At 44.9% G+C, this 24,510-nt stretch overlaps 1 protein-coding gene across 1 annotated transcript in view; it reads right to left on the bottom strand.

The window, feature by feature from the left end:
• Positions 1–22,149, bottom strand: part of LOC145363617 (uncharacterized) — a 48,228-nt gene extending 26,079 nt beyond the window's left edge. The window contains exons 1-5 of the mRNA XM_080218798.1: positions 22,122–22,149; positions 20,432–20,547; positions 18,660–19,793; positions 16,064–16,580; positions 8,054–9,222 (exon numbers count right to left, since the gene is read on the bottom strand). Coding sequence (XP_080074924.1) covers positions 8,054–9,222; positions 16,064–16,580; positions 18,660–19,666 — 2,693 coding nt within the window. The 5' untranslated portion in view covers positions 19,667–19,793; positions 20,432–20,547; positions 22,122–22,149. The remainder of the gene's footprint in view (positions 1–8,053; positions 9,223–16,063; positions 16,581–18,659; positions 19,794–20,431; positions 20,548–22,121) is intronic.
• Positions 22,150–24,510: the final 2,361 nt, after the last annotated feature.

Raw genomic sequence — 24,510 nt, 5'->3', positions numbered from 1 at the left:
AGCCCCAAGAGTATATATCATATCTCCTTGAAATCAGACAATGTTTTGGCCTCAACTATAGGGTGACATGGTTGCAAAGAGGTTAGCACTGCTACCTCGCAGTGCCCCGCATTTAATTCCAGCCCTGGGTGAGTGTCTGTGTGGAGTTTGCATGTTCTCTCTGTGTCTGCATGGGCTTCTTCCAGCTGCTCCAGTTTCCACCCACAGACCAAAGATGCCCAGGTTTGGTGGATTTGCAGTGTTGAATTCCCTCTTAGTATCCCAAGCTGTGTGGGTTAGATAGGTTAACCATGGTAAATGTGTGAGATATATAAAAAGGAAGAGGCTGGCTAGGGTGAATGTTGGTCCCTTAGAGGATGAGAAAGGGGACCTAGTGGTAGGGGATGGGGATATGGCTAAGGTCTTGAATAACTTTTTTGTTTCTGTCTTCACGGAGGAGGACGTGAATAATTTGCCGGGTGTTAGCGATGGAAAGGTGGTAGGACTGGAGGGTCTTAATGACATTACTGTTACTAGAGAGGTGGTGCTCGACAGACTGGAGGGGCTGATTGTGGACAAGTCCCCAGGACCGGATGGAATACATCCGAGGGTTCTGAAAGAAATGGCGGAGGTTATAGTGGATGCCTTGGTGGTTATTTTCCAGACATCGCTGGATTCCGGGGAAGTGCCGGAAGATTGGAAAACGGCTAATGTTACGCCGTTGTTTAAGAAGGGTGCCAGGCAAAAGGCGGGGAATTATAGGCCGGTTAGTTTAACGTCTGTGGTAGGTAAAATGTTAGAATCCGTCATTAAGGAGGAAATTGCGAGGCATCTTGAAGGGAATTGCTTGATAGGGCAGACGCAACACGGTTTCATTAAAGGGAAGTCGTGTCTGACAAATTTACTGGAGTTCTATGAGGATGTGTCTAGGGCGGTGGATAGAGGAGAGCCGATGGATGTGGTCTTTCTGGATTTTCAGAAGGCGTTTGATAAGGTACCTCACAAGAGGTTACTGCAGAAGGTCAGAGGACATGGAGTTGGGGGTAGGGTGTTAGCGTGGATAGAGGATTGGTTGTCAAATAGGAGGCAGAGAGTGGGGGTCAATGGGTGCTATTCAGATTGGCGGTTGGTGACTAGTGGGGTGCCCCAGGGGTCGGTGCTGGGGCCTCAGCTATTTACCATTTATATAGATGATCTGGAGGAGGGAACCGAGTGTAGAGTGTCGAAATTTGCTGATGACACCAAGATTGGGGGAACGGCAAATTGTGCGGAGGGTGTGGAGAGTCTGCAGAAGGATCTAGATAGGCTGGGCGAATGGGCCAGGAAATGGCAAATGGAATTTAATGTTGGCAAGTGTGAGGTGGTCCACTTTGGTAGGAAGAATGGTAGGAAGGACTATTACTTACGTGGCGAAAAACTGCAGCAGGCGACGGTGCAGAGGGACCTCGGGGTCCTTGTGCATGCGTCGCAAAAACCCAGCCTGCAGGTGCAACAGGTGGTCAGGAAGGCGAATGGGATGCTGGCCTTCATAGCGAGGGGGATTGAATATAAAAGTAGGGAGGTCTTGCTGCAGCTGTATAGGGCATTGGTGAGGCCGCAGCTGGAGTACTGTGTGCAGTTTTGGGCGCCGCACCTGCGCAAGGATATTTTGGCCTTGGAGGGAGTGCAGAGGAGGTTTACTAGGCTGATACCGGAGTTGAGGGGGTTGAGCTATGAGGAGAGGCTGAATAAACTAGGCTTGTACTCGTTAGAGTTTAGAAGAATGAGGGGAGATCTCATTGAGACGTATAAGATGATGAATGGGATGGATAGGATAGAGGTGGAGAGACTCTTCCCGCTCAAAAAAGACAGTAGGACTAGGGGGCACAGCCTCAAGATAAAGGGGGGGGCGGTTTAGAACGGAGTTGAGGAGGAACTTCTTCACTCAAAGGGTGGTGAATCTCTGGAATTCTCTGCCCGTTGAAGTGGTGGAGGCTGCCTCGCTAAATATTTTTAAGACGCGGGTTGATGGGTTCTTGATAAGAGAGGGGATTAAGGGTTATGGGGAGAGGGCGGGAAAGTGGAACTGAGCCACGACAGATCAGCCATGATCTTATTGAATGGCGGGGCAGGCTCGAAGGGCCAGATGGCCTACTCCTGCTCCTATTTCTTATGTTCTTATTACAGGGACAGGGCAGGGGAGAGGGCCTGGGTAAGATGCTCTGTTAGAGAGATGGTGCAGACTCGATAGTTCGAATGGTCCCTTCTGCACTGGAGGAATTCTATGATTCAATGAACACAGGATTGGTCAGAATCTTTTCACATGTCCCAAATTTTAAATAACCATTACAATTAAAACTCTCTCATGCTCACATGTGTGAGTTTGAACCTGGATTAAAATTTCCACAAATTTAGCAAAGTCTCCTGGAATCATATCTCTGGCCAGTAAATATGGCTCTAGGTTCACAACTTCTGTGAAAAAAAACTTTATTATTTACACTTCCTTATTTAAGTCTATTTGATTTAAATCACAGACAGAAAACCTCAAAGCTTGAAGCTTTCAACCCACAAATATCATCCTTACCCAAGCAGAGAAACATAGTATTAGCTTTATAACAACAATAACCAGGATGAATTCCTTAAACATTCTTGTGGTTCTGTTTCTAAACTTCCAGAAATGCCTTTAATTAAAGACTCAAATAAGGTTATGTTGAAAAGTTAAAATATCTCTGATTCTTTAGACCAGTTTCCTTACTCCAATGTTTTACCCCGGTGCCCTTATTTTCAAGGTGGACAAACGACAAACACAAGTAAAGGTTCAACAGGTTTATTAACAATAACACTACTAACCCTTAAATTACCCACATAAAACAAGAGGATACCCCAAAATCAGATATACTACCCGCAAAGATGGTTTGGCTAAAACTGCAGGCTCGATTCTCTGAGTCCGCCTGGTCTGTCGTCACGAAGGTGAGTCTCGATGGCAGCTTCTTCCTTCCTTCTTCTCTGGTCAGCCTTCCGAATGCTCAAGGGTCGCCTCCTTCATCGAGTCTTCTCCAGTCTTCCCTCTCTGGCGTCTGCAAACGTGTTCCTTTATCCCCTGTCTGTTTGCCTTTCCAGAAACTTCTCTGGCTTCTGGCCAGTGAGGTCCCAGGAGGGCGTTCCAATACCCAGTGGGTTTCTTGATGTCTGCCTGACAGGTCACCAGGGTCTGCCCCCAGGTGTCCATCTCCATGCTGCTGCTTACATGTAACCGGTTATCAGATTAAGCCAACTGCAGGAACTCTTGGTGACAGAAAGTCTGGCCTGACCTGGGCTTCTCACAATAGGCTGGTGCATTTCAATGGGGTGCAATGATCTCCTGCTAAGTATCAGTAGGGTGCAACGACCTTTGGTAGGAGGTTGATGAGTCAGGCCCAGACAGGTTTGTGGATTGTACAGCTAGCCTGCCTGAGGTTTGACTGTGTTTGATTTTTAATATGCCCAATTCTTTAATTTAGGATATCCAATTTTATATCCAATTTTATCAGCCATTAAAACTAGGCCCTGCTTATGTTACAGTTAATTCCCCAAAAAGATAAGCCTTAACAAATGTAGCCCAGGACAAATGATAAAACACATATACAAACATCACATAAAACAAAACACACAGGTTCTCACAGCTCGTAAATATCAAACAATGAATCCTCAGCATTCTCTCTCACAGCTTTAACTTCTTAAAGTGACAGAGCGCCACAAAGATTTCACAATATACTTTAATGATTGGAAGATGGAAAAGAAGGTACTGTCGCCTTCTAGTATATGCCAAAACCATTGTTGTATTTGCTTTTTTAAGGCAGCAGTGCCACTGGATGGTCTGCAGATGATACAAAGATATGTGGAGGGACAGGTAGTATTGGGGAAGCAGGAGGGCTGCAGAAGGACTTTGATGGGCTCGGAAAGTGGGCAAAGAAGTGGCAGGTGGAATACAATCTGGACAACTGTGAGATTATGCACTTGGGTGGGAGGATTGGAGGCATAGACTATTTTCTAAATGAGGAAATGCTTCGAAAATCAGAAGCACAAAGGGACTTGGGAGTTATTGTTCCAGGTTCTTTTAAAGCTAACATAGAACATAGAACATAGAACATTACAGCGCAGAACAGGCCCTTCGGCCCACGATGTTGCGCCGACCAGTTACAAAAACAATGACCCACTAGCCTATACCAATCCCTTTTCGTCCATAAACCTATCCAGAGATCTCTTAAACGCCCCCAAACTAGACGCATTTACAACTGCAGCAGGCAGGGCATTCCAATCCCTCACCACCCGCTGGGTAAAGAACCTACCCCTGACATCCGTCCTGTAGCTACCCCCCCTTTAGTCAGCAGTTAGGAAGGCAAATGCAATGTTAGCATTCATGTCAAGGTGGCTAGAATACAAGAGCAGCAATATACTTCTGAGACTGTATAAGGCTCTGGTCAGGCCCCATTTGGAGTATTGTGAGCAGTTTTGGGCCACACATCTAAGGAAGGATATGCTGGTCTCGGAAAGAATCTGGAGGAGGTTCACAAGAATGATCTCTGGAATGAAGAGCTATATGAAGAATAGTTGAGGACTCTGGGTTTGTATTCATTGGAATTTAGAAGGATGAGGGAGAATCTTATTGAAACTTAGTAGAAAACTAGAACTAGAGGGCACAACCTCAGGCTAAAGGGATGACCCTTTAAAACAAAGATGAAGAGCAATTTCTTCAGCCAGAGAGTGGTGAATCTATGGAACACTTTACCACATAAAGCTGTGAAGGCCAGCTCATCGAGAGTCTGTAAGACAGAGATAGATAGGTTCTTGATTAATGAAGGATCAGGGATTATGGGGAATGGGGATGAGAAAAATATCAGTCATGATTGAATAGTGGAGAAGACTCGATGGGCCAAGTGGCCTAATTCTGCTCCTATGTCTTATGGTCTAAGCTCACAACGCCTTGATTAAATAAGATGCAAGATCCTTCATTCCCCTTCATTATAACAACCTTATTTAAATCCCAAACATGTTGCAGGTGTAAAATATTTGTTCTTTATCTGGGATTGGATTGACAACACAATAAAAGTCTCAGTTATTCCAAATTCCTCCAGGCTACGCTTAAAATTTCTACTGGTTCCCATAAATCCTCAATCAAAAACTACCAGGTGATTTACAAACAAACCAACTGTTCACTGAAAGGGTTAACTTTTCTGCAGAACTTAAAGGGGTGGGGAGTGAGCAAAAAAAACTTGGCACACAATTACATCACTTTACATATGATGGGAGTTTTTCTCGGAAGCCAAGTATTGAGATGAACCCAGTTAATACAAAGATTTGCGGAAGACACTGTATTGGTTTAAGACATTCTTTATTGACCAACGCGCACTGGGAGAAAGGCAGCTGGGCCTTTCTAACTCCTTTATAAAGTTACAATTCACTGGCCAGATAGTTATACTATTTTGAAGGTTCATTTCACCCACCCACTCTGTCATCCCAACTGGATGCTCCAATCATGTTCATGCACAAGATTTACCTTGGCCAATAACGTTCCATCTTGTGGAAGAATGGGAATTCATTGGTCTGTAGAATCTGAAAGTTCCTGCCCACTGTTACTTTGCAACTTTCACTTATGGAGGTCCATAGGGTTCAAAGGTTGCTTTCTAACTGATTCTCAGCAACTTCTATTACACAGCTTATAGAGTTCAAAAGTTTCTTTCCACCATCTGCTGAGCCATCCCTTATCAGTAAAAAATGAATAATTCTATTCATTCTAACATCTGGGAAGCGTGTACTTTTATAACTCATACCGATAAAAACTGTGTTCTGTGGCTTCACTGTTCTGAAAGAATGTGGCCTGTCTCACTCAGCTTTTATCCCATTATACTTTATGCAGTCTGCAGTTTGACCAAGGTATACATTTTAGGACAAAAAGTACATATTTCAATCTGAAATACATGTTTTAATTCTCTACCAGTGGTTATATGTGTCTCTATGCCGAAAGTACCTTTGTATTATATAAATAAGGCACACTGTGGTCCTTATTCTATATTAGCCTAAGTCAATCCACCCTGTTTCAATAGCCTTTATTAGTTTTTAATCTCAAGGTATTCTGAACCCATCTAACAAAATAACTTTAAAAAACTTAAAGTTTATAATTAGTCTCAAGTAGGCTTCACTGCAATGAAGTTACTGTGAGAAACCCCCTCTCCAACAACAAAAGAAACTTGATTTTAAACTCCATCTATTAATTTTTTTGTTATATTCCTCAACCTATTTTAATTTGATCAGTTTTTGTTTGGGACAAACTGGTTCACTTATTTTGTTAATTCTACATGGGCTCGAGAATCAGAACCCAGACTTTATCATCCATAAGCTTTTTCTCCTTTTGTCACCACTTTCTCTCTGTTTTGTGGAAGGGTCATGGGGATTCCAATCAGACTTAATCATTTATTATAAAAGTCAAACAAAAACAGAAAATGTTGGAAAATCCCAGCAGGTCTGACAGCATCTGTGTTGAGAGAATAGAGCCAACACTTCAAGTCTGGATGACCCTTCATGAAGTGAAGTCCTGTGAAGTGTCATCCACACTCAAAATATTGCCTCTATTCTCAAATCATTTTATCGATAAATTTCTTGTTCTTAGTTTCCAAAACGCAGATAAGAAATCTGTCTGGTGCCCACTCGAGCTCTGAATTTTTCACTGGCCACGCTTGGGTTGGATTATAACCATTAGAATTTACTCTTACAGGTTAACTTTTCAGGCTATTGCTACTTGGGAGTATACTGTCACTTCACCAACTACTGGGTCACAAAACCTTCACAGTTCTTCTCACAAATCTATGATAAAATAATTTAAGCAATGCCTGAGAATACTTCTTAATCTACTACCTGCCATCGTTTGTTGATTGGTCAGACCCCCTTTTTTATATATCTCAGATATCTCAGCCGCTGAACACCAGTGGTTATTCATAGATTCATAGAATCGTATAGTGCAGAGGGAGGCCATTTGGTCCATCAAGTCTGCACCGACCACAATCACAACCAGGCCCTATCTCCCATGCATTTACCCTGCTAGTCCCCCTGATACTAAGGGGCAATTTAACCTGGCCAATCCACCTAACCTGCACATCTTTAGACTTTGGGAGGAAACTGGAGCACCCGGAGGAAACGGGGACATGGGGAGAATGTGCAGACTCCACACTGATAGTGACACAAGCCAGGAATCAAACCCGGGGCCCTGTCACTGTGAGATAGCAGTGCTAACCACTGTGCTACCATGCTGCCCAAACTTATGGAGTAAGTTTAATTCTAACGCATTCTGTGTAAATATTCTCACCAGGTCCTCTTTTGGAGCCGTGCTAAGCAGCTTTAATGGTCTGTAATTGCAGAAACTGAGCTGTCACAAGAATGTGGTCAAGATAGTCCAGTCCCATAATGCCTCACATTCAATCTGCAGTCCTTTTATAACAGAATATGTGGCTGTATGTAGCTGCCTCGGCCATGGTCAACCCCAACACTGCCTTCTTGAACAGCTACAATGCCTGAGGTGTAAGTATGCCCACAGTGCTATTAGGGAGGGATTTCCAGCTACACATTCCTGACAAGATTCTGACAGGTTTAGATCAGGTGGACAAAGAAAAGCTGTTCCCATTCGTTGATGGGACAAGAACAAGGCGGGGTCATAGATTTAAAGTTTTGAGTCAGAGATGGGGGGGATGTGAGGAAGAATAATTTGATGTAGCGAATGGTGATGACCTGGAACTCGCTGCCTAAGAAGGTGGAGGAAGTGGAGACAATAAATAATTTCAAAGAAAATTGGATGGGCATTTGGGGGTTCCAAACAGAAATCCTTACTAATTATCTCTGAACTTCTGAACATCCTGTCACTGATCCTTGTGAAATTTGAAAGCAGGTATTTGTGACAAGTCTCAGAGATCATTAACCCACTGGATGCAATGTCATGAGGCCAGCCAGCCCAGCTGAAAGAAACCCTCCAACATTCCCCATTGTCCAATTGTGAGAATGAACAAAATGCAGTCCTGAATGTAATTGAGAGCAGAAACAATAAATAGAATCCAACCCCTGGAATCACTCGTGAACTTGTTGGTGTCTCAACAGCTGGGATGAAACTCTAAAACCCTTCCCACACTGACAGCAGATGAATGGCCTCTCCCCACTGTGAACTCGCTGGTGTGTGCACAGGTTGGATAGGTCAGTGAATCCCTTCCCACACTGAGGGCAGATGAATGGTTTCTCCCCAGTGTGAATTCGCTCGTGTGTCCGCAGACTGGATAACTGAGTGAATCCCTTCTCACACTGAAAGCAGATGAATGGCTTCTCCCCAGTGTGAACTCGTTGGTGTCTCCGCATGCTGGATGAATCACTGAATCCCTTGCCACACTGAGAGCATGTGAATGGTCTCTCTCCAGTGTGAACTCGTAGGTGTGTCCGCAGACTTGATAACTGAGTGACTCCCTTACCACACTGAGAGCAGGTGAATGGTTTCTCCCCAGTGTGAACTCGCTGGTGCTTCCGCAGGTTGGATGATTGAGTGAATCCCTCCCCACACTGAGGGCAGGTGAACGGCCTCTCCCCAGTGTGAACTCGCTGGTGTGTCTGCAGGCTGGTTGAATGAGTGAATCCCTTCCCACAATGAGAGCAGGTGAATGGCCTCTCCCCAGAATGAACTCGCTGGTGTATCTGCAGACTCGATAAATGAGTGAATTCCTTCTCACACTGAGAGCAGGTGAACGGTCTCTCCCCAGTGTGAACTCGCTGGTGTGTCCGCAGGTTGGATAACTGACTGAATCCCTTCCCACACTGAGAGCAGGTGAATGGCCTCTCCCCACTGTGAACTCGCTGGTGTGTCTGCAAGTTGGATAACTGACTGAATCCCTTCCCACATTGAGAGCAGGTGAATGGTCTCTCCCCAGTGTGAACTCGCTGGTGTGTCTGCAGGCTGGACAACTGACTGAATCCCTTCCCACATTGAGAGCAGGTGAATGGCCACTCCCCAGTGTGAACACACTGGTGTGACTGTAGATGGGACGATTGTGTGAATCCCTCCGCACACTGACAGCAGGTGAACGGCCTCTCCCCAGTGTGAACTCGCTGGTGTGTCCGCAGGTGGGATATTTCACTGAATCCCTTCCCACATTGAGAACAAGTGAATGGCCTCTCTCCAGTGTGACTGCGCCGGTGAACCTCCAGCTCTGATGGGGCTCTGTATCTCTTCCCACAGTCCCCACATTTCCATGGTTTCTCCATGGTGCAGGTGTCCTTGCCTCTCCCTTGGGTGGACAATCAGTTGAAGCCTCATCAACACACACACAACACGACTACAGTCTCTCCCCGCTGTTAATGGTGTGATCTTTATTCAGGCTGTGTAACTGGTTAAAGCTCTTTAGTCAATGGAACACTTTCATCTCAGTGTGGCAGTATGTTGGTCCTTTTCCATCGCACTGACGTTTGAAATCCTTTCAAATCGACGACCAGACAACCACTTCTTCTCGATTCAAAGGCTGATGATATTCAGTCCCAAGGAATATGACTCTGTCAGATCTAGATGATTCAGAGAAACCTGGGCCAACCTTTCCAGAGTCTGCAGCCTCCCTGGGTTCACTTCCTTTCCCTTCAGTTGCTGCAAGACCCCAATTTCAAATGAGAAAAGAAATGGAAAGGGAGAGAAAAGAAAGTGTTTAACTCACAGAAGTTGGAGACACTAAGAAGTTTGTGTCTGTCTGAAGCTCAATCTTCATTCACACAAAACCCGCGCTCTGATTGGCTGGAGGACAAGAGTCCTTCCGGTGTTCTAACACTTCCCATTGGCCAGCTACGGTGAGAGGCAGTGAGTCGGAAGTGCACATTGGCGGAATTTGGGGAATGCGCATGTGCGGGTGTGGGGCGGGGCCCGGGACAAAGCCGGCGCACTGACCATTGTCTGTCCGGGTCTTCCAGCCTTTCCCATTGGACAGTCGCTCAGCGCGGCTGGAAGGCAAAGCCCCGCCCACCCTCAGGTGGGGCTCCGCCTCTCATTGTCTGTCTGCGAGGATTGACCAATGGGAACTCCGGAGGACCGGAAGGACTCTGTTCCTCCAGCCAATCAGCGCTCCTCATTGTCTGAATGCGGAAATGGACAATGCACTTGTTCAGCTGCTCATTCCTGGCCAGCAAAGCTGCTGCTGCTCTCTCTCTGAATGAAGATTGAGCTTTAGACAGATTCAAACTTCCTTATGTCTCCAACATTTGCGAATAAAACACTTTTTTTCTCTTACTCTAGTCTTTAATTTTTAACTTCCCGATCATCACTTGTTGCCTAAATCAGGATCCTCCTTACATTTTTCATGTATCTCTTGCTTTGTATTATACACATCATTGCAGCGGCACCGTGGCAGAGGCTGGCACAGCTGCTTCACTGATCCAGGGACACTGGATCGATTCTCCGGCTTGGGTCACTGTCTGAGCGGATCTGCAGATCTTCCCTGTGTCTTCATGGACTTCCTCTGGGTGCTCCGATTCTCTCCCACACTCTAAAGATGTGCAGCTTAGGCTGATTGAACATGCTAAATTGTCCCTTACCTCCAAAGATGTGTAGGTGAGAGGGAATAGCGGGGTAAATAGGAACGGTGTCTGGGTGGGATTCTCTGTCAGAGTCATTGCAGACTCAGTGGACCAGATGATCTCCTTCTGCACTGTAAGCATTCTAAGATTCTGCGATTAGTCTGTTCATTTATGTCCAAATGTAAAACTTTAACATGGTTGTCAGCTTGAAGATTTTCAACTCTTTGTGTCCAGGACAGGAGGAAGTGAGAATGGATCTGTTAATCAGCCTCAATCAGCACCTTCAGGAGAATTGGGAGGGTGAATATTAGATACAGCAGGGTGAGAATGGAGGGGGAGTGTGTGAGATGGGGATTTACAGCTTTTGGGGAATGAGAGAAGATAGAATGTTTCATAGCAACTAGAATTGTCTGTTCTGAATTTCTATCCTGTACTGACACGATGAGTTTTGTAAATTCATTTTACAGGATATCAGAAGGTGACAATTTACAGACAGAAATCTAAAATAAACATCATATCTAGATCTGACAGAGTCGCTTGATTCATCGGGACCTGACCATCATTGACTGTTGAATCAAGCAGGAAAAATGTTTCTCTGTATTGTCTGTTTCAGAATGCTTTAAATATAAGTGAGATTGTGAAAACTCTGAGATATGCAGATGCCCAAGTGAGAGTTTTCCAGTACACTGAATGTGGAAAAATAACTTTAACCAGTTACACAGCCTGAAAATACATTGCAGCAATCATAGCAGGGACAGACTGTACCTGTGCTCTGTGTGAGATTTAACTGATTGTTTAACCTGAAGAGTCACAAGGACACCTGCATCATGGAGAAACCATGGAAATGTGTGGACTGTGGGAAGGGATTCAGGCACCCATGTCCACTGGTAATTCACCAATGCATTCACACTGGGGAGAGGCCATTCACTCAGGGATTCCTCAGTTACTTTCACTTGTTGAAACACACTGTCACTCCCACCAATGGGAGACTCTTTAAATGTTCTGACAGTGGGAGCGGCTTCAAAAGATATTGGCAACTGGTGTCCCATTGGGGCATTCACACTGAGGAGAGATTGTTCAGCTGTTCTCACTGCACAAAGAAGTTTAGAAGCTTATCCAGCCTGCGGGCACACCAGTGGGTTCACACTGGAAAGGAACCATTTGTGTGTGGGAAGGGATTCACTCAGTCATCCCACCTGGTAACACACCAGCAAGTTCACAAGTGATGACCAGGAGTGTATTCTGCTGTTATTGCTGCTGTTAATCACATGCAGGACTGCACCATGTTCATTCTGACAGTTGGTGAAGTGGGAGGGTCGGAGGGTTTCTTTCTGCTGGACTTGGCAGTTTCAAAACTTTGCTTCCAGTGGGCAGATGCTCTTTGAGTCTGGGAGAGCACATTTCCACTGAAATGATCCACAGAAGCTGAAGAAGGACATTTATGTTATCCTGGATGGTAAATAATGTTTTTCCCACCCATAAATACAAAAAGAGCTGGAAAAAAGCAGCAGGTTTGGCAACATCTGTGGAGAGAGAAACAGTGTTAATGTTTCATGATGTAACTCTACTTCAGAACTAAAGAGCGGGAGAAATGTGGTGGGTTTGGTGTTGGGGGAGGGTCAGATAGAACAAAAGTTTGTTATGGACAAAGTACTCGATGAGTTGCAAAAAAAATTTGGGATGGGGGGGAGAGTGGATTTTAGTAAAATAAGGCAGGATCTGGCCTTGACCGCTGAAGTGTTTGCCAACAGGAAGGGAACAGTCTTGCCTGGTGATTGTCGAACGGTGTTCATTCATCTGTTGTCATAGTGTCTGCATGGTCTCCCCAATGTACTATGCCTCGGGATTTCAGTGGTCATGGGCATTCGGCCTCTGATCTTTGGGTAAATGTTCTCCAAGGCGGCCTTCATGGCATATGACAGCGCAGAGTCGCTGAGCAGAAACTGATAGCCAAGTTTCGCACACATGAGGATGGCCTCAACCGGGATCTTGGGTTCATGTCACACTATCTGTAACCCCCATGACTTGCCTGGGCTTGCAACATCTCACTTACAGCCTGTCTGGAGACAATACACATCTCTTTAACCTATGCTTAATGCTATACTCACATTGTCTGCACCATTAAGAATTGATTAACTGTAAAGACTCGCATTCTAACCAGTGTTCTGTAAACTATGTGTGCCTTTATATGCTCTGTTTGAGACCAGAACTCTCCACTCATCTGACGAAGGGGCAAACCCCGAAAGCTTGTGGGTTTACTATCAAATAAACCTGTTGGGCTTTAACCTGGTGTTGTGAGACTTCTTACTGTGTTTACCCCAGTCCAATGCCAGCATCTCCACATCATAATTACAGCAATGGTAGAGTGGCTTCTTTCTGAGCTGTGGTGAATCTGTTCTGCACCATGAGCCAGGGCCTTCCTGGTGTCAGATCCCCAAAACCTGACTCAATTCTCAAACAGCGGCTGAACCATTGTTGAGAAATTTATTTTATAAAATGTAGGATGATTTTTTTAAACACCCTCCAGCTTGAATGATTTCTGTATCTAAACCCTTTATAACTTGGTGGAAATTTATTGAGGTACAGGGTGTAATATTTTGTGCGCTGTGGGAGAAAATAGTTTAGTCTGAGTTAGAGAGTCAAACAGGCTCTTTACTGCAGACAGCTCACCATGGCAACACTGATAAGATATTCCATTGCACAGAATCGACTCTGAAACCCTTGCCTCAGGCCTGGTTGTACTCAGTAGCCATTGATGATTTAACATGTTCTTGTGACTGTCTTGAATCAGTGACTTTAAGGCTGATGTTACTAATTTAAAATAAACCCATTCAAACTAATTTATAAAAGTCTGCCTTAAAATATCAGATGGAGGAATTCACCGGAGTCTGTTAACTGCTGGGACAATGATACAACAGACACTGAGTGAGGCACAGATCCGACCTGGAAACTGGAGGAGTGAATATTGGAAATACTGTCCCTCCAGCACTCAGTGCCTTGTGACTTCACCCAAAGCTTTGGGCTCCTAGACACAGAACAGAATCTCCATTACATCTGGGCTTAGAATCAGGAAGGACAAGGGTGAAGGCTGGAAACGTGCAGTCAAATCAGAGATCGGTGTAAAACTGGGATCTATTCCTGACCGAGAGCAAAACAGTGGGTTTAAATTTCAGGGCTGAAAAATGATTGGCAATTATTACGGTTCCATCTAGTCAGCAGAATTTCTAATACCAGGGAGAGACACAGAAGTTCTGCTTCCCAGTCTGGAGTCCAATAGCTTCTAACTAAAACTGAAAGTGAATCCTTGGATTCTTCTGTGAAGGAACTACCTGACCTTGACCTGTCAATCAATCTTCCCACAGCAATTCAAAAGGGATGTAAACTCAGAAAATTCCAGGACATTCCATTAGGCCCAAATTACAAATAAAAAGGCTAATTGTGCTTTCATCAGACATCAGGCAATGAAAGAAAAAACACAGAAATAGAATTAAAATATTCCTTAAAAGCACAGTAGCATCACAAGTGAAATGTGAGCTCACTGGTGTCTCAGAAGATGAGATGCCTGATTGAATCTTTTCTGTAAGTAATTGTCAGGATTGCATTCTCATGGATGTTCCACATCTTGTATTTTGTTTATGGTGGCACATCATTAAAACAGGAAATTGTTGGATACAACTTGCAGCTCCTTCCTTTTCAGAAATAGGAGCAGGATTTGGCCATTTCACCCACCGAGATTGCTCTGCCAATCGATGAGATTGTGGCTGGTCAGATTATGGCTGATTGCAGCCTGAACTCCACATTCCTGCCTTGCTCCCGTTACCTTCGACTCCCTTTTGATCAAAGCTCTGGGGAACTCAGCCTTGAATATATTCAATGACCCAGCCTCCGCTGCTCTCTAAGGAGAGAGAATTCCAAAAGTGAATGAGAAGAAATTCCTCCTCTCCTCTCATTTAATTCCTCCTCACCTCCCCAATTATTATTAAACTGCGCTTCCAGTTTGAGATTTCCAGGATGGAAAACATCCTCTCAGCATCCACCCTGTCAAACCCTCTCAGAATCTTAGGTTTCAATAAGATCATCTCTCATTCTGATAAACTCTGTGGTCAGACCCAACCTTTCCACATAAAATAATCCCTTCATCCCAGGAATCAGCCCAGTGAACCTTCTCTGAACTGTTTCCAACACAATTGTATTTTGTGCCTTTTACTGAAAACAGGAACAAATATTTGTTCAGAGTCTGGGCCATTCCATCATTTATTGCTCAGTCTTAAAGTTTAAAGTTTATTAGTCACAAGTAAGGCTTACATTAACAACAGAGATGAAGTTACTGTGAAATTCCCCTAGTTGGCACTCTATGGCGCCAGTTCAGGTCAATGCACCTAACCAACAGGTCTTTTGACTGTGGGAGGAAACCGGAGCACCCGGAGGAAACCCACGCAGACACAGGGAGGACGTGCAAACTCCATACAGACAGTGACCCAAACCGGGAATTGAACCCAATTTCCTGGCAGCGTGAGGCACAGTGTTAACCACTGCGCCGCTTCGTCTCACCTGCCAAGGAACCAATGCTCACTTCAGCTTCTCTTTCCCATTTTATAAACTTGGAGAAACGTTAATTTGAATTTTTTCCTGTGAGTTTCCCCGCGTTCTCCATTTTCCAAGACATTCAGTGATTTTAGAGAGGAATGGGAAGTTGAAAATCGGTAGTAGTTTGCACGGATCGTGGGAGCAAGAGCTGGTTCTTTGAGGAGGGGGTGATGTTGGCAGTTTTGCAGATAGTGACAGGATCCGAGGCAAGGGAACAATTAAAACAATCAGCTCAGACAGGGAAGGTGATGGTCAGCAACCTAGTGAGAATAGAGTGAAGGGAGCAGAGGGTGAGTCTCACGGAGAAGGCGAGCTCTAGAGGGGATGAGAGGAGATAGGAGAAAAACTAAAGAAAGAGGCAAGTTTAAGGCTCAGGGAAGAAGGAGATTTTAGAGACAGTTTGGCCCAATGGAAAGGAATGAATCAGCAGAGGCAGCTGATCAAATTGTCTCAATCTTAGTGACAAAGAAGCTCCATGAGCTCCTCACTCTTGTTGGAGGAAACAGAGGAGGGAGAGAATTTGAAAAGGAACTAACTTATGTTGGTGACAATAAAAGGACTTGTCACACTATGTTTAACACAAAGCTGATTTATTTGTCCTTTATCCAGAATATTAATCTCTACCTGAAATGGGATTCATTAACATCAGAAACAGACCCAAAGAACATAGTTCAGTCCTGGATGTTATTAACAGAAGAATCCAATCTCAGTAATTACATGTGAACTCTCAGGTCTGTCAACAGGTTGGGTAAACAGATAAATCCCTTCCTACACACTGAGCAGTGAACAGCCTCTCCCCAGCATCAGTGTGCTGGTTTACAGTGAGTTGAGATGATTGTCTGAACTCAGTCCTACAGCGAGAGCATCTGAATAGTCTCTTATAAGTGTGAACATATTGACGGGACATCGGTCCCTCCAATCTTCCACGACACTTCCTGGAGTTGAGCATTCAAACACATTTCTTATCAGTGTGACTGCGCTGGTGTTTCCGCAGGTTGGCTAACCGAGTGAATCCTTTCCCACACTCGGGGCAGGTGAATGGTTTCTCCCCAGTGTGAACTCGCTCATGTGCCAGCAGGTTCGATGAGTGAGTGAATCCCATCCCACAGTCAGAGCAGAGGAATGGCCTCTCCCCGGTGTGAACTCTCCGGTGGTTCAGCAGGTTGTAGGAATGAGTGAATCGCTTTCCACAGTCAGAGCAGATGAACGGCCTCTCCCCGGTGTGAATTCGCTGATGTGTCACCAGACTGGATGACTGAGTGAATCCCTTCCCACACACCGGACAGGTGAACTGTCGTTCCCCAGTGTGATTTCGCCCATGAGCTTTCAGTTCAAATGGGTAACTGAATCCCTTCCCACAGTCCCCACATTTATAGGGTCTCTCTCCAGTGTGAACGTGCTTGTGTCTCAACAGGCCAGATGATCGGATGTAGCCTTGCCCACACTCAGAACATGTGTACGGTTTCTCCCCACTCTGAACGGTGCTTTTACCTTCCATGTTCAAATTCTGATGATACTGAAGTTCTGATGAATTGGGTGACTCTCAGATCCTGAGGTGATGTTCAAATTTCCCAACTGTAAATCCTCAACTTCCAATACCCTGTGAAATTGATTTAAAACAGAAAAAAAGGGAATGAGAGAGAACCCACAAAACACAAAGGCAGGTTGTGAAATTGAGCTGAGCAAATCTGGTAATTTGTGAAGCTGGCAGTAGGAAAAAATGACCACGAAAACTGCTTGATTGTCACAAAAACCCAACTGGCCTCTATGGGAGGTGAGAGAAAGAGGTGAAGGAGAGGGATTTTTTATATCTACAAGACATACTAAGAGAGTAGTCAGCAAAGCAAATTTGACCCCGAGTTTCATAAAGTGTGATACTGATATATAAACAGGGAAGTTATTCTGAATATTTATAAAGCTCTGGGCACCACTTAAGACCCCACCCCTCATTCACTCTGATTGGTTGGAGGATGAGCCGCTCCCCCTCGGTTCTCTTCCTATTGGTTCGAATCTGTCGTCAATCAGCCCCGGGCATTGTGACACGGGGCACGTGCAGTGCGGCTCATGTCCAGGGACAGACACTTGTTAGTTTCACCTTCAGGTGGGAAGGAGGTGGTTAAGCAGAGGCAGCGTTAGGGGCAGTAAGTGGGAGGGGAGGCCTCAACATTCAGGGCACACCCCATTCATCAGGGTCTGGATATTATCAGCCTTTGAGTTTAAGAGTTGAGTTCCAGCTCATTACCATTTACTTTTTAAAAGAAGTCCTCATTTTCCCTGTCTCTCTTTCCAAAATCTTAAAACTGTGTTCATAAGTTTGTAAGATATAGGAGCAGAATTAGGCCATTCGGCCTATCGAGTTTTCTCTGCCATTTGATCATGGCTGATATGCTCCTCATCCTCATTTTCCTGCTTTCTCCCCATAACCCTTCAACCCATTACCAATTAAAAATCTGTCCAACTCCTCCGTAAAATTTACTCACTATCCCAGCATCCACCGCACTTTGGGGTAGTGAATTCCACAGATTCACAGCCCTTTAGGAGAAGTGGTTTCACCTCAACTCTATCTTAAATTTGCTATCCCTTATCCTTAGACTATGACCTCTGATCCTAGAATGCCCCACAAGAGAAAGTATCTGCTCCACATCTACTTTATCCACACCTTTTATAATCTTGTATACCTTAATTTGATCTTCCCTCATTCTTCTAAATTCCAGAGAATATAAATTGGAAAAAATTGTTCAGAGTGCGACCAACTCCGCACTCCGAATGAGGATGGATAAAAGACAGCACACCTGTTTGTCTGGAGTTTGCACATTCTCCTCGTGTCTGCGTGGGTTTCCTCCGGGTGCTCCAGTTTCCTCCCATAATCCAAAGATGTGCGGGTTAGGTTGATTGGATATGCTACAGAATTGCCCCGTAGAGTCCTGAGATGTGTAGGTTAGAGGGATTAATGGGTAACTATGGAGGGATATGGGAGTAGGGCCTGGGTGGGATTGTGGTTGGTGCAGACTCAATGGGTCCAGTACCTCTTTCTGCACTGTAGGGATTCTATGATTCTTCTATGACCTGCAGTGGTAGGAAAAAGACTATTTACGATCCAGTATAAAGTTAATGTACTATATAGAAACTAAGGGCAGGCCATTTGAGTCTCTCCACCATTCAATATGATCATGGCTGATCCTCTACCTCAATGCTATATCCTCCCCATACCACCTGAAACCATTAAAATCTGAAACAAAAACTATCTCTTCCTTGAATATATTCAGTGATTTGAATTCCGCAGCCTTCTGTGATAGAGAATTCCCCACGGTCACTGTCCTTTGCATTAAGAATCTTTTCCTCATCTGACATCTGCTTTCATGGATCATTTCAGTGGAAATGTGCCATCGCTCAAAGGGAATCAGCCACCGGAATGAAAATTGAGAGACCGGCCAGTCCAACAGCAAGAAACCCTCTGCCCTCCCACTTCACCAACTGTCAGAATGAACATGCTTCAGTCCGGGATATGATTAACAGCAGCAATAACAGCAGAATCCAACTCCTGTCATCACTTGTGAACTGGTTGATGTTTCAACAAGGTGGATAACTGAGTGAATCCCTTCCCACACACAGAGCAGGTAAATGGCTTCTCTCCAGTGTGGATTCGCTGATGTGACAGCAGGGTGGATGACTGAGTGAATCCCTTCCCACAGTTAGAGCAGGTGAATGGTCTCTCCCCAGTGTGAACTCGCTGGTGTATCAGCAGCGTGGATGTCCGAGTGAATCCCTTCCCACAATCAGAACAGGTAAATGGTCTCTCTCCAGTATGAACTCGCTGGTGTGCCTGCAGCGCAGATAAATCACTGAATCCCTTCTCACACTCTGAGCAGGTAAATGGCCTCTCCCCAGTGTGAACTCGCTGGTGTCTCAGCAGGTGGAATGACCGAATGAACCCCTTTCCACACACAGGGCAGGTGAATGGCTTCTCCCCAGTGTGAACTCGCTGATGTGTCAGCAGGGTGGCTAACTGGGTAAATCCTTTCCCACAATTGGAACAGGTAAATGGTCTCTCCCCAGTGTGAACTCGCTGGTGTGTCAGCAGAGTGGATGACCGAGAGAATCCCTTCCCACAATTGGAGCAGATGAATGGTCTCTCTCCAGTATGAACTCTCTTGTGTCTCAGCAGGCTGGAGGAATCTCCGAATCCTTTCCCACACACGGAGCAGGTGAAAGGTCTCTCCCCAGTGTGAACGAGCTGGTGTGTCAGCAGATGGGAGGACTGAGTGAATCCCTTCCCACAACTGGAACAGGTGAACAGTCTCTCCCCAGTGTGAACTCGCTGGTGTTTCAGCAAGTTGGAAGACTGATTGAATCCTTTCCCACAGTTGGAGCAGGTGAACGGTTTCTCCCCAGTGTGAACTCGCTGGTGTGCCAGTAGGGTGGAGGAATCTGCGAATCCTTTCCCACAATTGGAGCAGGTGAACGGTTTCTCCCCAGTGTGACGGCGTCGATGTGTTTCCAGCCCAGACGGGAATCTGAATCCCTTTCCACAATCCCCACATTTCCATGGTTTTCCCATGGTGTGGGTGTCTCAGTGCTTTTCCTGTCACTCTGATGGTTTCCCCATCGTAATGAATGACTCCATCAGAGCTTGATGTGAAGTTTTGTTTGAGATTTCGGATGGCAAATCCTCCCCTTTTAATATCCTGTAAAAGGAGTTTACAAATGTCATCACAGTCAGTACAGCTCAGAAATTGAGAAAATCCTAGTTGCTGTGGAACATTCTTTCCTCACTGGTTTAAAGTGAATAATGAATTTAAAACATCATTGCGGGTCAGCAAATCAATCAAAATGCTCACATAGGAGTGGAATTTATCTCCAGATGTACAGAAATCAGAAATAGTGAAATTATGTTCAATTCATACAGAATTTTAAGAATCCGTAGAACGCTTGCAGTGCAGGAAATGTATCAAGTCTGCACCGATGACTTGGATGAATGAACATGGTTCAATCCTAGACGTGATTAACAGCAGCAATAACAGCAGAATTCAACCCCTGTCATCACTTGTGAACTTGCTAATGTCTCAGCAGGTGGAATGACTGAGTGAATCCCTTCCCATAGTCAGAACAGGTAAATGGCCCCTCACCAACGTGAACTCACTGATGTGTCAGCAGGTGGAATGACCGACTGAACCCTCCACACACACAGTGCAGGTGATCAGCCTTTCCCCAGTGTGAACTTGCTGGTGAATCACACCAGCCCCAGAGCCATGGAATCTCGCACAGATAACAGAGCACAGCACTAAAAACTCTGAACTGTAAATGAGCGTTCAATAATACTCACTTCTGGAACAATTTCACTATTTTCAAATTTAAACTTGCTGCTGGAGCCTGCAGCTGGAAAGATGTCAAAAGCACTGGAGTCAGAGAAAAATTGCAGTCTCTAAATCTTCTCACTCCCTTTAAAAGCAGATTACAAGAGCCATGTGTCAACTGTGGTTTGAAATTATGAGATAAACATTTTTCTTTGTTTGAGGTTGCTGTGTAAATCCTCCCCTTCTAAACCCCTGGAAAAGGAGTTTCCAAAATCCATCATTCAGTCCAGGATAGAAACAGGGAATATTCTCTCCTCCTATTTCCTAATGTAAGATTATTTAAGATCAATATGTTTAAATTGGAAGTAGTTCAGACAAGGTGCATTAAGCTGATTCGAGACACAAATGGGTTTGTTTTATGAAGAAAGTTTGGACAGGGTGTATCTATAATCAATGAATTTTACAGAAATGAGAGATGAACTTACTGAAGCATATAAAATTATCTGGGTGCTTGACAAAATAAGTCCTGAAAGGATGTTTCTCCTCAACGGTGAATTTAGAACAGGAGGTCATTTAAAAGTAAAGCTCTAAGACAAAGATGCTTGCCACATGAACACACCACCCTGACTTCCTGTCCACACATCCATCTTTAGCCTTTTGCAATGTTCAATTGAACCCCAAAGCAAACCAAAAGGACAGTACCTCATCTTCCGAATGGGCACTTTACAGCCTTCTGAACTGAACATTGAGTGAACAACTTTAGAGCATGAACTCTCTCCTCCTCACCGAATTTCCATTAGTTTTACTTAATTTTGTTTCTTTTTTTCATCCACTTAAATCACTCTTCTTTCTCTCTTCCATTTTTCCACTCTCCTTTCTGTGCATCCCCCCTCCAAGCCAACTGCCTTAACCATCTATACCTCTGTTCTGCGATTCAAAACATTCTGATCTCTGAATGGACACTGCTAACCACTGTGCCACCATGGGCAGCATGGTGGCACAGTGGTTGCACTGCTCTCACAGCGCCAGGGACCTGGGTTCAATTCCTAGCTTGGGTCACTGTCTGAGTGGAGTTTGCACATTCTCCCATGGCTGTGTGGGTTTCCTCCAGGTGCTCAGGTTTTCTCCCATAGTCCCCAGATGTGCAGGTTAGATGGATTGGCCATGCTAAATTGCCCTTTCGTGTCGGGGGAGGCTAGCTTCATAAATGCATGAGGTTATGGGGATAGGGCCTGGTGGGATTGTGATTGGTGTAGACTCGATGGGCCAAATGGCCACCTTCTGCACTGTAGGGTTCTATAATTCTCTGACTTTTAGCAACTTCTCAGCCATCTTTATCCTCATTTACATTCCCTTCAACCCATTCCACCCCATAGTATAATTTTTTTCTGATTCGCTTTAGTTCCGACATAGGGTCATCCAGACTGGAAACATTGCCTCTATTCTCTCCCCACAGAAGCTGTCAGACCTGCAGAGATTTTCCAGCATTGTCTGCTTTAGCTCCGCCCACTGACCGCGCATGCGCTCTGCTCCGCGCTGAACAAAGATGGCGGCCACGGCACGGGGCCGGATCCCAGATAAAATCCCCGCAGCTGCAAACCCGGAACCCGCAGGCTCTTATTCGGACCTTGCGGCCTACAGCGGGTGTTTATGAAGCCTCTGCTCCCTCCCCACCCCGGCTCCCGGCTCCATTCCTCCCTCCGTCCCACTGACTCTCACCCGCTGAAAAAAACCGTCTCCGCCCTCGAAGGGCTCCGAGGAAAGTGACACTGCGCATGCTCCAGAGGCAGCATCGCGCATGCGTACTGGCCACCTGTGGAGTGAATCGGGCACTTTCACACCCGCAGCGAATGCTGGGTGATAATGGCACCACTTAAATCTCAAAGAGTGAATACAAATTAAAATTGTCAACATTTGAGATAAATTAACAAAATATTGTGAATTGGTGATCTGCTGTGCTCCATTTCTGGAAATTCTGCTGTGGATCACACAGATATTTAAGCTTTTCCCCTCTCACTCCTTCCTTGATGGTGCTCATTCTGGCTGGGTTCAATCGTGATGTGGAGATGCTGGCGTTGGACTGGGGTAAGCACAATAAGAAGTCTCGCAATACCAGGTTAAAGTTCTTCAGATTTATTTGGTAGCACAAGTTTTTGGAGTGTTCCTCCTTCAGGTGAGTGAAGAGTTGTGTTCAGAAACAGGACATACATAGACGCAAACTCAATTTACAAGATAATGGTTGGAATGCGAGTCTTTACGGGTGAACAAGTCTTTATAGGTACAGACAATGTGAGTGGAGAGAGGGTTAAGCACAGGTTAAAGAGATGTGAATTGTCTCCAGCCGGGACAGTTACTGAGATTTTGCAAGTCCAGGCAAGTTGTGGGGGTTCTCATTTCACAGCAGAAGTAATGTAATAACTTTCCAAAAAAAATCAAGAAGAATAATTTTGAAAAAAATTTGATTAGTTTCATACTGTCCAGTCGAGTTAGGATGGTTATTGTCAGAAACAAAACCTGACTCTCAGAATGAACATTGGTTCAGTCTAACTGGGTGGCATGGTGACACGGTGGCTAGCACTGCGGCCTCACAGTGTCAGGGACTCAGGTGCGATTCCTGGCTTGGGCCACTGTCTTGTGGAGTCAGCACATTCTCCCCGTGTCTGCGTAAGTTTCCTGTGGGTGCTTTGGTTTCCTCCCACATTCTGAAAAATATGCTGGTTAGGTGCATTGGCCATGTTAAATTCTCCCAAATTCAGTGTATCCGAACAGGCATTGGAGTGGGGTGACTAGGGGATTTTCTAAGTAACTTCATTACAGTGTTAGTGTAAACCTACTTGTGACACTAATAAATAAACTTTAAAAAACCAGCAGTAATGACTGTAGAAGCCAATCTCTGTAGTCACTTGTGATCTCACTGGTGTCTAACCAGGTTGAATGACTGAATGAATCTCTTCCCACACTCAAACTACTAATCCCCAGTGTGAGCTCACTGGTATCTCAACAGGTTGAAAGGGCAACTCCCTTCTCACAAATGGAGCAGGTGAATGACATCACCCTTGTGTGAATGAGCATAAGATCATAAGACATAGGAGGTTTGGAGAAAGGGGGGAGTGTGACATGGACAAAAGGAAGGTCTGTGATAGGGTGGAAGACAGAAGAGATTTAATGAGAGAAAAGTAAATCCCCCAGAGCCAGACAGAATGGAGATGGAGTGAGAAAAGAAACAAAAGCTGTGTCTGGAGGGTGAGGGCGGGGGGCTGTTGACTGAAAGAAAGAAAAATGAAACAATCAAAGATAAAGATACAGAATGGGCTGAGAGTTTACTCTGTGAAACTGTTGGACTGAATGTTGAGTTCAGAAGGCTGTAAAGTGTGGAGGGGTGGGTGAGTAGGAGGATGTTCTCCTGGATCTGCTCTAGACCCTGGTTAAAACATTAATCTGTAGATCCAGGATAAGAGGGCCTGAAGAGGAAGGCGGGGGTCACACTGATTGATTTTCTGTGGTCTTGTGTGTGCCAGGTGGCCCTGAAAAGGGAGATTCTGTTGGGACTTTGTTGTTGATTTTGGTCTTTTAGTTTGATTGAACTATAAGTTTGGGGAAACGAGGGGGAAGAGTGTTCCAGAGAAACTGGAATTATCTGTTTTGAATTTCTAATCTGCATTGACAGTGACACTGACACCGTCAACTCTTTTAAATTAGAAGGGAAGGATTTAATAACAGAAAATTAAAACCAAACATCAGATCAAAATCTGACAGGGTCACTCGATCCATCAGGACCTGAATTTCACAGAATCATGGTGCAGGAGACCATTTGACTTATCGTGTTTACACTCGCCCTCCAAATGAACATTATGGCTTATTGCCAATCTCCTGCCTTTTCTCCATACCCTTTGTTAGGGAGCTTTACTAACTGTCCCATTCTTCACTCCCCCGAGAATCCAGACAAATATTTTCAAAGTTTAAAATTGGCCTTTATTTAATCTAATAGCAGGGGAAATCTGTTTCCACACGTGACATACAGGCTCCCAGAGCAAAGGAGTACAACAGCAACTATATCTTTAACATCAACTATAAGTCAAATCAAATACACACAAATCAAAGTTGTGAA

Source organism: Carcharhinus amblyrhynchos, unplaced genomic scaffold, assembly GCF_965287045.1.
Source record: "Carcharhinus amblyrhynchos unplaced genomic scaffold, sCarAmb.v2.hapA scaffold_39, whole genome shotgun sequence".
Taxonomy (NCBI): domain Eukaryota; kingdom Metazoa; phylum Chordata; class Chondrichthyes; order Carcharhiniformes; family Carcharhinidae; genus Carcharhinus; species Carcharhinus amblyrhynchos.
This window is presented reverse-complemented; position numbering and strand designations above follow the sequence as displayed.